The sequence below is a fragment of the Camelus bactrianus genome, chromosome X, assembly GCF_048773025.1.
Source record: "Camelus bactrianus isolate YW-2024 breed Bactrian camel chromosome X, ASM4877302v1, whole genome shotgun sequence".
NCBI lineage: Eukaryota > Metazoa > Chordata > Mammalia > Artiodactyla > Camelidae > Camelus > Camelus bactrianus.
The window spans coordinates 5,405,006-5,421,389 of NC_133575.1; the positions used below are offsets into that span (position 1 = coordinate 5,405,006).

Genomic DNA, 16,384 nt, shown 5'->3' on the forward strand with positions numbered 1-16,384 from the left:
GTGGGGTGACATCTCACTGTAAGGTGTGCATCGTCTTCAAAATCTCTCTTACTATTCTAGGTTGGTAAGTGTTTTGTCAACTTTCCTTCCAGTCCACAAAGTATAACGAACAGCATAAATTTCAAAAGAGTGCCATTCATTCCAGTAGTACAGGCAGTCAAAGGCAGGAGCCGAGACGTTTATTTAAGTCTAGAAAGGGCTGTCTCCCTCAATTACGTGTTATGAAACAAAAGTTGATGGACTTGCATCAGATGAACCATTTATACAAACCCTACAGGGACACAATAAATAAAAGGTGAAATCACCTTTAACCTGAAAGCTTTATTTTTGCTTGTATTTAGAATTTTTCAACTGTTCAGTCTTTCTTTTAGAGAAGCTGTCAGTAATCTCCCAAGAATGCCATCCATCTGGTTTGTCTTTAGGTAAGAATGCCATTTGCACTGGAGGGAGATAGGAACAACAAAAATACTGTGATGCATTTCAGATGTGTGAATTATTAATGCATTAGAATATTATAGTGGGTGAAAAAGGTATAAACTAAAAACAGAATATGGAGAAAACAACTCTAAATTGCTTAACTAAATGAATTCCCATCATTTCTCTTGTCCCCGGCACCAGTACAATTAACGACATTTTTGGAAGGTGATGGATTGCTTTAGAAAAGTAATGTTTCTGGTTTCATTAAAAGGACTCTGTTATATATTCATTTATAGACTTATAAAACTGTCACTTCTTTGGATATAATCAGAAATTAGCTATGAAATTTAAAAAGTCATCAGTGACAATGAGATACTAAACGGAGAGGAAACATGCATTTTCGTTCGCTGAAGGTTATTTGACATCCTGTGAGTACCAGCTGGGAACAAGCACTTCTCTAAAATGAAGATTGTGATCACCATACATTATATGACTTTCAAGTGGTGACAGCCTATCTGCCTTTTCTTTCAAAGAAAGAAGGTGATACGAAATACCAAGTTACACATTTGGAGGTCAGTCTAACACAGTATTATTTTCAAGTTGGCAGGACATTAATAACTTGGAGAGCAAAATCTTATTAAATGACAGAAGTTACCATTTAAAACAAAAGGGTAAGTAGAATGTGAATTAAGAGCTTTAATTAGCTTTTTTTCCCCTCTTGACGAGCCACTGTTTCTCAGATTCTCCTAAGGATAGACTTTTGCACTTCGGGGGATTCAAGGACTGCATTCATCACCATTTTCTTTTCATGTGCAGCCTTGAGAACTGCCTAATTTCTTTTCTCAGAATCCCTTATGGTCCAACTTTTTTTATCTTACAGAAATGCTGAGAAGAATCATAAAGGGTAAACACAAACACACACACTCCCTGAACCAAAATAAAAGGAAAGCAAGCATATAAAGCACCCTGAGTTCTTCGAAGTAGCTGTCACGTTAAGTACCAGCTATGCTGACCACTTGCAAATACTCCGAATGTGTCCTGCCACCACGCAAAACAGCCATGGCAGCCAGGAATGAAGGTCAAGGCTGAAGCCCTGAGACTTGTTATTCCCAGACAACAAATTCATCCTCTATGACATCAAGGGGTCCAGCTGTTCGTGAAGCATTTCTGCAAGGATCAAACTAACACTCTGCTATTTTGTTAGACAGAATTTTGGTGGACCCAAACAAAATCAATTTATAAGGGGAAGAAATAGTCTTCACCTAAGAAATTATGATAATGTGTTCAGTGATTATATATAAAAATTTAAAAGATGATTTATGATTATCCTTTCTTCACTTCAACAACTCTTGGTAATGATTTGCATAAATGTCTGTCTCTTTTTTAGGAGAGAAGAATTCTTTTGCGGGCAGGAAGCGCATGTCGGTCATGCTAGGTGCCCAGAATCTTAAGATACCTGCAGGATAATTGTGTGGGGCAGATTCCTATTGGCTGGAAGAAGAGCTGGGCTGGACAAATGCACAGGGGACGTCACTGATGGGCTGATAGTTTTCAAGGTTTTTTCTATCACCAAGCAAGCTTTCAGTTGTCCACAATTGTGCGGCTCCGTGATGCAGTGGTGCCCCCGGGCACCAACGCAGAGTGAGAAATGGAGGTCCCTTTCCTCTCAAAATGCCGGGATTCTCAATTGCATTACCAGTTGGTATTTCTCGTCTGCCTTGTCTCACTGTCAGCATGCTGAGAAGCAGGGTCATGTAGTATAAATATTTGGGAATATGATGATTAGGGCTTGAGCTTCTGCTATGAAGCCTTGGTTATCTCACTTCCCGAGACCTCACAACCTTCAGCTGTCTTATCTGTAAAGCCTCACAAGAGTTGCTGTGAAGGTCAAATAGATATTTATCTGACACTACTTTGTCAACACCAAGACTGTTATAAAATGCCAGGAACCTTCTAACCTGAGGCTCAGTAACCCAGGTGAGTTTCTTAGTTTGGGTCCAGCCCCACCCACATTCAGAACGGGGGTCCTCCTGTAGCCAAAGTATGATGGCAGGGAGATGAGGGTGGGGAGGGCAGACCCCTTCTCTCCTTCTTGTGCCCACGTGGGGCTCTTTCTTAGGGATGCTGGTGAGGATCCCCAAGGAGATCAACTGAATAGATGAGAGCTGCTGGTGGTGCAGACTGGCTTCACCCACATCAGCAAGAAGCAGGAAGACACCTGTAAGTGTGATAACCGGCTCCCAACCAGTCCTGCGGAGCAACGCTGTGTCACAGCTCCCCCAGCGGGCTCCCAATGCACGGCTGCTGGCTAGGGGGCTGATGCTGCATCCTGCCCATTGGGAGCCACTGAGAGTCCCCAACAGAGGGACCTAACTGCTGCGAGAGTCTGCATTTACTCACATAGGCTGTTCTGCGTGGGAAGAGCCCAGCTTTCGAGGCTCAGCTCAAGCGTCATCTCCCCTGGGACACGTTCCCTAAAGCGACAAGCCCCCTCCTCTGAGATCTCATACAAATAACTCTCCCTTGTGGACTGACGTGCTCTGTATATAAGTCTTTACCACTACTAGACTATACATCCCTCAAGAGTAGGGCTTTTACAGCCTCATCTTTGAAATTGCAGCAATCCATCGATATTAGCTGAAATAAATGGAAGTGATTAAAGGGGTACTTTTTAAAAGAGAGAGACAGATCTAGCATTCACAGTCTGTGATTTGCATTAAAATGAGCCATAAACACTGCTTCCATAAATCTTTCCTTGCTTACTGGCCGTCAGGGATAACTACTTCTATCCAACCTGCTCCACCATCAGGGAAAATGCCTCCACTCACCATTTTGAAACCATGTGTGAAATCTTTTAAGGCTATAGAGGGGACAATAGGTCCTGGGGGATGTGGTGCCTCTGGCTGCCTGCTGAGTAAATCCAAAGTTGGTTAATATCTGAATTGGTCCTCCCTGCTATCTCCTTAGACCCGTCGGGGGCGCTGTGGTTAACGATGTTCCCCACACCATCCGCTGTCCACCTACCACACAACCATTTCAAGGTTGCTGTACTAGTACAGCTGTCCCTTGAGATCCATGGGGGACCCCCGTTCCAGGACCCCCGTGGACACAAAAATCCACGGATGCTTGAGTCCCTTACATAAAACGGCAAAGTACAGCCAGCTCTCTGTATTTACAGGTCCCTCACTTACGGATTCAACCAACTGCAGGTAGACGGAACCAGCACATACAGAGCACCAGCTGCGTATGTTTTTCATGTGGGCAATGAAGAGCAGGATCTGCTTATATACTGGGCTCAGGAGCTGAAACTTCTGTGCTGGGATCATCAGGAGAGATAAAGTCAAATAACAAAATGTTCTGACTCTTAGCACTTCCTCATTTAGAAAGATCCTTTTTTATATTTGTACAAACTCTCAAGATTTTTGTAAAGGGACAGTGGGGAAAAGTCTGAGCTCAGAGTTGTGAAAGCTGGGATTTATTTTCACTTCTACAGTCTACTATCTGTATGTGCTTGAAAAAATCATTTCTGTAAGCATCAAGCTGTCTAACCTGAAAAACAGGTGTTGAATTAGGTAAGGTATCTCTCTGAAGGTAGGTGTCTGAGATGGGGTTTCGCAGAAGCAGAGGCTGAAGGGGGGATTTCTGTGTACGTGATGTACTGAGGGGAGCTCTCAGCAGAGGGGGAAGGAAGAACGGGGGGGAGCTCAGTAGGGTTGTGATCTCAGCTAGAGACCTGCATGAGCCTGGCCCCATGCAATGCTTTGGAGCATAAATTGCACGGAAGAGTTGATCCCAGCAGGAGGCTGGCCTCCTGCATGCCCAGCAGTGTGCCACCGGCCATGACTCGCCCTGTCAAGGGAAGAGGATACAGTGCCTTGCTGGCAAGATGGTAACCCATGGCGGAAAGTTAGTCTCTGAGGGGGAGCAGCTGTAAGCTATTAGCAGCCAATACAGGATGCAGGGGGCCAGCAGAGTGAGGGACAGAAGGTAACCAACAGCATCTACCGAGAAGGAATAGGTTCTATGATCTATCTTCAATAGGTCAGAGAATCCAAAAGAAATTACACATTGTCTAAGGATAGATGGCACAAAGATAACTAAAATGTTAAGAATATTAGTTTTATCAGTCTACTATGGTATTGTGGGAGACCTCATGCCGACCTGAAGCCCGAGTTACGGATATCTGATTAATGTAAAGAGGAAAAGCTAGGTCATACTTAATAAATGCCGTATGTTGACAGACAATATACTTTTTTACAACATGGAGTCCAGGGTGAGTGAAAAGGAAGAGCTGCGAGGTGGCCGACGTGAGAACTCCAAAGAACTGGGAGCTAAGACGAGTTATGCAGTCATCCGCACAAGGCACTGCAGCGGAGGGAGTGCCTGCACTTGCCCCTGCTACTGCTGTTCACACACAAGACGTCTCCTGACAACACAGGGATGCTTCAGTGGCCACCATCCCAAAGCCCCAACCCTCAAGACTGTTGAAGAGTCACGTTTCTGGAAAGCAATACCAAGTCACAGGTAGGAACTTCTCCATTTCTGAGTTAACACAAGCAGTGCCCACCAACACCTTCCTAAGCTTCTCTACCTAACCGTGAAGTTTTAGCCCGTTCGCTGAAGCATACCAACATAGATTCACCAGATTTCATTGCGTAACCTATTTCAAAGAAATATAATAACCTCCTAACTTATAATTAAGTTTCTAAAGTGAGAATGCTTACACCAACAGCATTAATTTTAAAGTGCAGATCTCCAAACACCCATACACATATGTACTGAAATGCATATAAATTTCACTATACACAATATACATAAATATAAACCTATTTCTTGTCTAAGAAAGGCACAAAGAAATGAACAAGTCAGTATTTTCCAATATGTTTGACAAATGTTCTAAAATAGTCACAATACGATAGATTTTTAAGTGACATTCAAGGAGAAACACTGTATTAAAGACAAAACTTTGCCATGAATAGCCTAGTGTTTAGTTTGGAGCAAATTCAGAAATTCTTGGAAACAGAGCCAAATGTAAAGGTCAAACCTGAGGATGGCCTCTCTTCCCAGGGACTTCCTGGCATCTAACTTAAATCTCACTGAGGGCCAAAGTGACACACCAGGGCGGAATATATTCCTCACAGAATCCCTGCTCCAAAACTCTGGGAGCCCCAGGGCTGATCTGTGGCTGCTAAAGATTTTTGATGTGCTAATTGTTTGTTTACTTTTTCTTCGAGGAGAGGCTGGTCCTCTAAGCAGAATGAGCTAATCACCAGCTTAGTTCCCTCTCTTGCCAAAACAAACAGCTTCCAATTACTGCGAGAAAAAGCTCCTGATCTCTAATCAGCTACCCAAAGGAGCCTATCAGGGGTAGTTCAGAGAGTGAATAATGTCCCATTAAGCAAGAATCTCTTAACACTAATAAAAGTCTAGAGCCCTAGGGCAGAGGCTGCCAGCAACCTGCTACTTATCTTAGACAAGATTCCGTGCCCCTTTCCCCAGTGGTCTGAGGTCTGGCGAAGAAACAGCAGCCCTCCTCCACTCGGGCCACTCCTCCTCCTCAGGCCTGTGCTACTGAGCCTCCCTTGAGCAAACACAGGCAGAGGAAGGGCAGGTTGCAGGACTGCTACCAGTTAGTGGGACGACCGTCTATGAGGCTCGGAGACTTGGTTCCACCACTGCCTGGAGGAGCAGGACCTGGGGAGACAAGCGGAGTCTCCACCACCAACGTCCCAACTAGCGTAAAAGAGGAAGTCCCTCTCCAGTTAAAGGAGGTTCACCTAAAAAGAGCCCTAACTTACGTCAGGCACATTCTCCCTCCTTTCCCTCTAATATTCTAGCAAAGTTGACAAAGTAAGTGCAGAACAAGCAGGTTACACCAAGGAGAGCATCGTAACCTTGAACGCCATGGACAGCCCTATGAAGAACCGCCACAGGCGGGCTTAACCCCCTGCGAGGGCCCAGCCCCCTTGACATACCAAACCCAAACCAGGGCTGGCTTCAGGGACCTGTGACCAGTGCACGTGGTGCGTGCCCAGAAAGGGTCTGGTGCCAGGGACTGACAGCTCCGAGATCGCTATACTAAAATCCTTAGTTATTTTATCTTTGAGTTTGCACTTTGTACGTGAAGTGTGATGGGATACTGGAGCGTGTTCTGGAGCATCATGCATGATGCTGTCTCCCCTGCCCCTCCCCAGGAAAGATTCTCAGCTGCCCAATCCCTGGCCCCCTGGCACCCCAGTCCTCACCCAACCTTTCCCTCCTCACCCTCAAGTCACTGTTACACTCTGCCCCCTGCAGGGACCTGGGAGTGGGCACAAGGAGGGTCAGAGTTGGGCATGTGTGTCTTGAATTAGAGGTGGTTTTCCCCATCCCACTCTGGGAGCACCATGCTGTGTTTAGTCCCCAAAGTCCAAGACTCCACAGTAACAAGCCTATGCCCACCCTTGATGCAGGTACCTAGCTGCACCCAGCCTTGAGGCCAGGCTCATGTGGACTCTCAGGGGTGAAGCTGCCAGGCCTCGGCTAGGAAGAGCCCAACCTATACACTCATGGTGTAGACAGAGACGGGTGCCCTGGGGGAGCAGGCCTGCAGGGGAGGCTGGGATCTAAACATCTCCGCCCCAGTGCCTCACACTTTCCAGTGCCTCCCAGCCCTGCAGCAACCCTGCTGGAAAAAGATGGTGCACACCTGGTGCCTCCACATCTGGGCCTGGGTTGGCTTCACCTGCCAATCATGGGGCTGTCAACCTTGCCTAAAAGCACCCACCTGGGGACTGGAGCAGCTGGATGGGGACACCCCTGGCTCACCTTCCTGAGGATTTGGCCAGAACAAAGTGCGACGCACTGGTCCAGCAGCTGGCAGAGCAGGGCAGGGGGCAAGTGTCACGCTTGCTCAGGCCCGGGTACCTGTGATGCTCCCCACGTGTCCTGCAAGATCTCTTCGTGCGGCACCCATTGGGCACACCCTACAGTGCACACGTTTGTGGGGGAGGTCCTCTCTTCCTCCTTTCCATCTTTCTGAGCCTGGTCCCACTCGTCCCTCCAGGGATGAGCCAGGACATCCACATTGTGTACCACTGGTGATTCCATGTATGGGTGAAATACTCTGATGTTTGCCTATAACTAACATGGGTGCTGCACAAGAGAAAGATGAACAATGAAATCCAGGCCAATGACTTACTGTTTAAATTATCCTTTACCGAGAACAGCCCTGGACAAAAAATTTAACACACCATGACAGGTCAAGAGGGAAGGGTCACAAAAGAAAGAAAAGGTTTTATATTTTAATTCCTTCAACAACACTTCTTTTCTTGCCCTTTGAATAATGGACAACCTGCACGTTTCCATATTGTCCTGGTTCCTGAAAATAAGATAGCCAGTTCTGAAATAAATTCACCAACCAAGAAAATCCTAAACATAAAACAAACAAACAAACAAAAAAAACTGGTAGCCGCTCTTGCTGGGAAGCCAGCTGCACCATCTATTAGCTTCTCCGCATCCCGGGTCCTTAGCAGTTACAGGAGATCAATGGCACCCTCCTCGTGGTGGTGGGATGAAATGAGAGGCTTGGAAGACACTGAGAACAGGGACTGGTACTTAGTGGTCTTTCAGCCCCTTTAATACCACTGCTTTCACTATCCCCAACAAGTTCTATGATCTTCACCTTGCTAGGCAGTTTTCCTACCAGACACATGAGGGGCTGAAATTTTAAGAAGGTGATCTGCCCATGCTCCCCATCTGCCAAGTGGCCAAGCCTGACGCAGAGCAGTCCTGCCTGGCTGCAAAGCCCACGCCCCTGCTCCTTACCCTACAGCTCGGACCTCTGCTGCATTCACTAATGAAAGTGTGTCCTTTCCAACCACCTCCATTGGCAGGATGTTAACCACATGTACACGTGATCCATGAGAAATTGAAGTGGCAAAGTGCTAAAGGCCCTGCACCTGGCATCAGGGAGCTAGGTACCAATAACCTGCGAGGTGCTACCTGGTGGGGCATCGCTTCATGAGGGCAGCACCAAGGAGTGAAAGAAACGACGTCATTCAGAATCCATCTCCCTTGCAGCATGAAATTCTAAGCTCTTACAGGTCGGGGACTGTGCCCGCATAATCTAGAATACAGATAATTTCAACCTTCACTGTCATCATTCCCACTTCCAGGCATCAGTATGGGGTCCCTGTGCTTTCAGGCAAGGTTAACAGCCCCATGATTGGCAGATGAAGCCAACCCAGGCCCAGATGTGGAGGCACCAGGTGTGCACCATCTATTTCCAGCATGGTTGCTGCAGGGCTGGGAGGCACTGGAAAGTGTGAGGCACTGGGGCGGAGATGTTTAGATCCCAGCCTCCCCTGCAGGCCTGCTCCCCCAGGGCACCCGTCTCTGTCTACACCATGAGTATATAGGTTGGGCTCTTCCTAGCCGAGGCCTGGCAGCTTCACCCCTGAGAATCCAGTTTGTTGGCCTCAAGGCTGGCCACCAGTCTTCTCCCAGCCTAAAGAAAGCAGTCTGAAACTGCAGAAACTGAGAATTGGCACCTGCTCCAGAAAAAAGCCTTCCGCTGGAGTGAATCTGCACAAGTGGGTGGGGTGCGGGCACCCTGATAGAAGGGCTCTTCACAGCCCTCCCCACCCATTAATAAACACCACGTGCAGGGTAATAAGTTGGCTGCAGCCTGCTCCCTCCCTGTCCTCCCAATTTATTGAAAAAGGGGGAGGGACAGGGAAGCCTGAGGGGTTTGTTTTTTTTTTTTTTGTAAGGAGTTTGTGCTGCTGTCTTTTCAAAACTTAAGAAAGCTTAATCCCTGCAATTTAGATAAATCAGAGAGGCATTACCAGGTGAGGGTTAAACCGCCAAGAATGGCTTTGCAATTGATTGCAGAAACAGCAGTTATTAAGTCCTAACTGAGTAATTTGCAGCTTATTTCGCCCCAGCTAATTAAAATGTAATCAGGATTGTCTGGCAATGTGTATTCTGTCAGCAGTTTTTCTTCCAAAGAGAAATCATGCCAAGAGACCACAAGGAAAGCCTTTCACGCGAACTGGCTTGATCTACACTGCTTCTTTAGCTGCTGCAACTGTAAAACAAATAAATTACAGCAACTGACAATTCAATTTTAAAAGAGAGAGGGAAAGGAAAGGAAGAAGAAAGGAAAGATACTCTTTCTGCCTGGGGATGGGCTGCCGCTTTGTTTTGTTTTCTATCCATGTTTAAACAGTGAAGCATCTTCTCAGGAGAGTGACTCTGAGCGCAGGGCAGGCGGTTTTGAAACCAGGTGGCTGGGGAGGAGCCCTCTCCAGGATGACAGGGTAATTTCAGCGCTGGAGACCACACTCCGCTTTCCCTTTCCCTGCAGACCCAGGAGGACCTCAGAGCCTGCCACGTTCCGAAACCCACGGGATGTCGCTTCTTTGGGAAGAAACAGAACCACGCTCTCAGGCACGTGCAAACTTCCCGAGCTGGTTCACCCTCTGAAAATCCCAACTTTTGGTTCTCCTCGTGCTTCCGCGCGAGCTTTCATTAGCTCTCACGCCAGGATGAACATCCCTGAAGGCTTCAGAGGATCAGTGATCGCCTCTTGTCGCAGTTTAGTTCCCAGGGCCCCTTGGAGGGCCCCCTTTACCCCGCCCAAGAGGAAGAAGCGCCCCAGTTTCTCTCTCAAGGGCGGAGGGCTCGGCTTAAAACCCCACCAAGGGGCCCCCGTCTCCTTCTGGCCTCCGCAGTTCTCCCTGCGGCGAGAAGTTGCGATCTTAGAACAGGTGAGCAGCTAAGAATAGAGATGAGAAGGCGAGGAAGAGAACCAGGACAGACAAGAGAAATAAAGTGTCTGCGTGAATAATTTCAGAAAGCGCGCTCGGATGGGCTGGGGAAGGCAGCTGCGATATGCTCCCGGGTCGGGGCCAGGATCGGCTCCCGTGCGCCCACCAGAAGCCAGGGTCCCTGAGCGAGTCCCGCGGGGGTCCTCGCCACTGTGGCTCCCTCCAAGGCGAGGACAAGGGTCCCGGCCATCCACAGGTGATAAGCGTGCTATTCCACGAACCTCCTCCACACCCACACCCGCTCCGCTACTCTCAAGAGAACAGAACCTCCGAGGGCTGGGGGAGATACTGGCCCCGAGAGTTCTGTCCGAACAGGGCGCCTCCGGGTCCCTTGCATCCCTTCACTTGCTCTCCACGTTATTTACGAGCGAGACCTAGAAGCTTTGGCGCTCCAAACTGGGGCGCACCCAGCTGCCATCAGCCCCTCCCCCGCCCCAACCAACATGCTGGAACACATGACTTCGTCCAAGTGCCCTGCCTGGAGCTCGAAGGGTGGACCGCCAGCTCTAGGCCCGCTGAGTGTGAAAGCACAGTTGAAGAGAGATAAAAGTGTAGGCCCGCGGGCACCTGCGGGGCCGGGGTTCGTTGAGCGGATCCCCGGGCGCAGCGGTGCGCGCCTCCCGGCCTCGCTCGCTGTGTAGGCGGCTTCGAGGGCCCGGAGCGCGGGAGAGTTTGAGGGTCTCGCTACCAGACTGCAGGTCCGCGCGCGGAAGTCTCGGGCAACTAACAAACCCACGCTCCCACCCTTGGAACCCACAAAACTGCTCTCCCTCACCAAAGAAACCGCCTTTCGTTTTCCCGTGGTTAGAAGGGAGTTAGAGAAAGATGCTGCAGGCTTCCTTTTCCTTTCGGGAGCAGAGAGGGAGCTGGAAAGGAGGGTTCTCAGACCCGACTGTAAAACTCACGCCGAGGGAAAGCCGAATCTGCCGGCTGAGCTGGGCGACAAGTTTGGGCGCCGAGGCTGGGAGGCGCGCGCCCGGTACGCGGCGCCAAGGAGGACCCGGGCGGGCGGCGGTTCTTACCTGGAAGTGCTGGAAGAAGGCGGAGATGCGCGTGATCTGCAGGCTGAGGCACCTGGAGGCGCAGCGAGCGCGCTGGACGCTCCCGGCCGACAGCGACTCGTCCAGCCGCCGGGCAGCCGCCGCGCTGGGACCGGCGGCCAGGCAGCCCCCGGAGGCCGCCAGCCAGAGGCAGAGGATCAGGGCCGCGCCGGGGGCCCCGGGCACCATGGCTGCGGGTCGGGGGCGCGGGCGCCGGGCGCTGGCCGAGCCTCCCAGCTCCGCGCCGGGGCCGCACTGCCGGGCACCTCGCGGCCGCCGCAACTCCGCTGGAAAGTTCAATCATTCAACTCCGGCCCCGCGCCCTCCCCGTCGCCGCCCAGCGCGCTCGGCCTCCAGGGGTGGGGTGAGGGTGACAGGCGGCCGCGCCATTGGCTGGGAGGAAAGTGAGTGACGGGGGGCCGGGCGGAGGGCGGTGGGCAGGTCCAAAGGGCGGCGAGCCCTGCGCTCAAAGGGAGGGGGACGCCGGCCGGGTGCCCAGCCGGTGGTCTACTCCCCAACTGCACGCTTTCGCTCCTGCCTGCCCCCACCTCCCCCCGCCAGCCAGGTAAACGTCAGGCGAGAACCAGCCCAGGCCGGGATGGGAGATGCTGTCTTGGAAAGCAGGGCTTGGGGACCCTCCCCACCCCAAGGGCGTCGGAACAGACTAAGGAAGGACTGCGCGCCCCTAAGATGTAGGCTTCCTCCCCGGTTCCTACTCTGGGTTCAGCTCCGCCCGGACTTTCGCACATTTGAATTTCCCCTTTCCCGAGCAGTGGAAGAGAGCCAAGGAACTGACCTGAGATGTATGTCAGAGCAGACCAACGCCCGGCAGGGATTTCGACTGACACGTTCCTGCTCCCTCCTTCCCTCCCTCCTTCCTTCGTATCACCTGGGCCACATTGGTTAATGAGACCCACGCACCTAGCTTCCTCAGGTGTCTGTTGTTCTAGGAAGCATGGCAGGCCCAGCGTGAGGGAGTTATTCAAAATAGAAAGCTTTCCTACACCCTACTTGTATTTGCCCAGGTGTCTTGATTTCGCCTTTTTAGCAGCAAAATCACCTCTTGTAATCTGCTCCAATGCTCTTCCCCCCCGCCACACACACACGTCCCCAGCCTGGGCCCCGCAGAGGAAAGAGAGGCCCGGCATCTATAACACAACACCCCTCACAAAGCTATGTGCTACCCTGAGCTCCACTGAAGTGATGGAGCCCAGCCCGCGCGCGCAGGTAGGAGACCCCACAGAGAGCCAAGCTCTGCAGAGGGCTGTACTGCACACGTGGGCGTATTTATATAACACGAGCCAGTCAAAAAGCCGCATGCACACTCACTCATTCAGATGCGGGGCAACGCACTGATATTCCTGTCAACTGACACCCCCACATTCTCTTACAGAATTGCACCAGTTCTGCAGCCTAGGATCTTGGTGAAGCGCACAACTGAGCACAGCTGGAGTGTCTCTCTGCCCTCCATGCGCTCAAAGGTACAGCACCAAGCTGCAGGCCCCTTTGCATAGAGCCCATGGCTTCCAACCTCAGATCCTCTCCCCCAAAAATTCCACACATTTTCTATTCTGAGATTCTGAGATCTTCCTGTTAAAGGGTAATTACAACCATCTGCAGTTGTCCTGGTATGCTGATGCTTCCTTTACCTCACCTTAAACATAGATTTCACATAGTTTAAATCAGCACAGCCAGAAGAATTTATTGCTTAGGGTTGTTTCCCAGTGAACTGAAATATCAGAGTTTTCCTCAAAAGGCTCTGTAGGCAGAGCCGGCCTCAAGGGTGTGGGCCTTAGAAGGATCCACCCTTGGTTTAATGTTCTTCTGTCACAAAAGTGAGTTAATTTTGAATAAGGTTCTCTGAATTTTCGTTTTGCCCCACCCAGCCCTGTATCTGTAGGTTTTAGCATGACAGTTCTGCACATGAGCCGGAAACATAACAAAGTTAGACGTGAGCTCACATGAACTCAAACAGAAATTTGAGATGCTCAGAATCATGAAAGGAAATCTATTTTAAGTAGGTTAAACATACTTCATGTTGACTAAGAGTGAAGAAGCTAAGCATGGTGACCCCAGCAGGAAGGTGTGTGGAGCCATTTGTCAATGAATGGAGAAGTGACAGCTGAGTAAAGGGACTCTCTTCTGAATGTTACCACTTTAACTGGGGAATTACTAAAACCATTTCCAAAAGCTGTAACAAATTCCTCCAACATGTTTGACTTTTAAAGGTAAACAAATACCTGGTCTCGATGAAGACAGGGCTATTATGCATGCCTACAGTTTCCTACGGTGTCTTTGATTTATAAGCCTGTGTGTTACATCATGAAATTTACATTCTACAGAGTGAAATCATAAAGACAAGCTTGCTGAACTTTTAAAAACAGCTTTTAAATGTTCAAAGGGATCACTGCTATTTGTTTAAAAATGCAATGTGGGTGCTACTTACATGGGTTCTATAGCATATTCATTTCCATGAATAAATGCATTTTATGATAAACCACAAAAGGGAACATCTAGTCAGGTGCACAGAAAGCTTAGGATTAAACACATAGGGCCGCTTTATCATGCATATGTTAAAATAATACTTGTGGTTATATTGCTTTCTTCTTTCAGACTATCACAGGCATCCTCTGTGATGATGCTGGCCTTTTCCACCTTATCGATTTTCATTGCAGTTTAAAAGAAAACCATTTTGGTAAAGTCCGAAGAACAGTCAAAATCTACTATTTTATCCTGCTCACATACGCCCAACTTAGCATGCAGCTCACCCTTTGAATTGGCACCGAAACTCTCTAATTTTTAGCATGCCTGGGTAAACCACACACTAAGTTCCAGGAGACCAACCACAGGAGAGGGGAGCCGCCAGTATGTACAGAAGGAATGACACGTAAATGGACAGGTGGGAATCGTCCAGATGCTTCAGGAAGAAAGTGCTTAGTACATCTTTCCTCAAAGCCAAGTTGAACACCACGGTCTGCATTTGTCTGGAGATGAACCTCATATAGACTTCAGGGGGACTTAAACAGACAAGACACTCATCTATTAGAAAGAGTAGAAAAGGGCCTTAATGGACTTTTATTTCTATCTATGAATGAAGATGGACCAGAATGGGTGGCCCGTCTCTGTCAGGTTATAGAGGAAAGAAAAAACAAGGCCCTCCCTCAATCCCAGCTTCCAAAAAGTGAGCTATGCTTTTCCTCGTAACTGACTTAGATGATCAATTTCTTCTCCTTTCTTTACTTTCTCCCCCCACCCCAGCGGAGAATCAGAAGCCCCTGGGAAGCCTGTTAAAGGTGTACTCCAGGACCCCACGTTCAGGGACTCTGAGCCAGCATATCTGGGGTAAAGAACAGGGATCTGAGCTCTGAAACACCTGCTGATCCTATCAAGTAAGCCGCGGACAGGTGTCAGAGATAACTGATTTAGAAAACACATGCCCTGTAAAAATGTAGCAGCTTTGATTTTAGTAGCACCTACGACTTCATTTTGTTTAAAGTGCCTTTTTAAGGTATGTCTGTTGATATAAATTGTACCTACTTATCAATTTCTTAATCACATAGATATATTTTTTCCAAAACATGTAGCCAAGATACCCTTAGAGTTGTTTTGGGGGGGGGCCAGTAGCTTGTCTCTTTAAAGGCTTTCCAGCTGCATTTGGTAAGGATAAACTGTGAAGGAAGCACAATCTTTCTCTGACATGCCCCTCTTGGAAAAGCAAATGGAGAAAGACCGATACTTTCATGTGATTGCATTTATGAGTCTTAGACCGAATGTAGTCCACAGTCATTGCTTATGGGTTAGAGGGGATGGTGAAGTAAGGGCACAGAACTCACATATGGTGCCCATTTTCCTTTTAATTGCTTTCACTTGGCGATGCAGTAACATGCATCTTCTCTGAGCAAGTGCAGTGAACACCCAGCAAAGTTAAAATTACATTTTAAAAGTTAAGAATGAGCATCTTAGAAAAACCAAGACTTGCGGCCTGCAGGAGCCGTGGCCCACACTCACCTCTGCATTTCCACACCGAGGTGTCAGAATTTCGTAGCCAGATTCAGATCTCTTCTTTAACTGTGCTTTCTTCCTCCTCCAGTCTTAATTCCCTTCTGCTCAGCTTTGAACTGCATGATCCAGGAAACACAGAGGGAGGTCTTTGGGAAAAAAAAAAGGAGGGGGGGGGAGGGTGAAATCCGGAGCTGGGATGCAACTGAATCAAATGGATAAATAACAAATTTGCATCCTTTGTAATGTGATTTCACAAGAATAGGTGACCCTCTGTGTACTGGTCCCTGATGGCAAATTTCCTCAATTTACAAATGAAAATTAGAGCTTTGTCCACTAGCTCACTGCATATACACTCCACTTTTTGGAACGGAACACCCTCATCCCTTTGCTTACTTTTGTCCCCTCGCAATGTAAGTAGCCTATCTGGAGATCATCTTCTTGTACAAGACGTTTTCCTCTTCAGCAAAATTGTAAAAATTCAGTTGCAGTATATACAGGGTTAAAGGTGTTATTTCCTCAATTTTTACTACGATGTTACTGAGAAGTACCAGAAATGTATTTGCTATTTTGTGTGCCAAAGAATATTTTAATGACATTTTTAAACTTTGGTTTTGCAAAATATACAAAGACCTGTCAAATAACATGATTTCAAGTTACTACTACTCTTTAAGAATGTCTCCTCGCCCCTCTTCTCTTCCCTCCCCCCGCCAAAGTCACCATAATCCATCCATCAATTAGTGTTTGTTTGGTACCTCTTCTGCAGCCATGCTAACAGCCTGTTCTAGATTAAGTCATCACCGAACTTTTATTCTATCTATGCACTAATTACTAAAATTTAAATAAATACTAAAAAATAAAATGTCCTGGAGTAGGCATTTTTATATTTCAGGGGTCAATTGTATGGTGATGGTGGTGTTCGACTGTGAATGTGTTTTTCACTCCTGTCCCCTCCCTCTGCTCCAGAAATTTTTAACTTTAGATTATTTGAAGGCTTTTGTTGATTTGTGTCTTACTGAGCATAACAGCTGCTGGACTATGCAGGGAACACTGGGGTTTTGAAACCCAATGGTTTCAAATAATATTCAGTGTCAGTAAAATTGAACACTTGTCCCA

General features: G+C 48.3%; 1 protein-coding gene and 1 long non-coding RNA gene across 2 annotated transcripts in view; one reads left to right on the plus strand and one right to left on the minus strand.

The window, feature by feature from the left end:
* ANOS1 (anosmin 1) overlaps nucleotides 1–11,584 on the minus strand; it is a 170,331-nt gene extending 158,747 nt beyond the window's left edge. The window contains exon 1 of the mRNA XM_074359111.1: nucleotides 11,252–11,584. Within this exon, the coding sequence (XP_074215212.1) occupies nucleotides 11,252–11,458 (207 nt within the window). The 5' untranslated portion in view covers nucleotides 11,459–11,584. The remainder of the gene's footprint in view (nucleotides 1–11,251) is intronic.
* An 87-nt stretch (nucleotides 11,585–11,671) lies between these two features.
* On the plus strand, nucleotides 11,672–16,106 carry LOC141576296 (uncharacterized). Its single transcript, XR_012504629.1, has 3 exons — nucleotides 11,672–11,834; nucleotides 12,663–12,750; nucleotides 13,883–16,106. It is a non-coding gene; the product is annotated as an uncharacterized LOC141576296 (long non-coding RNA).
* Nucleotides 16,107–16,384: the final 278 nt, after the last annotated feature.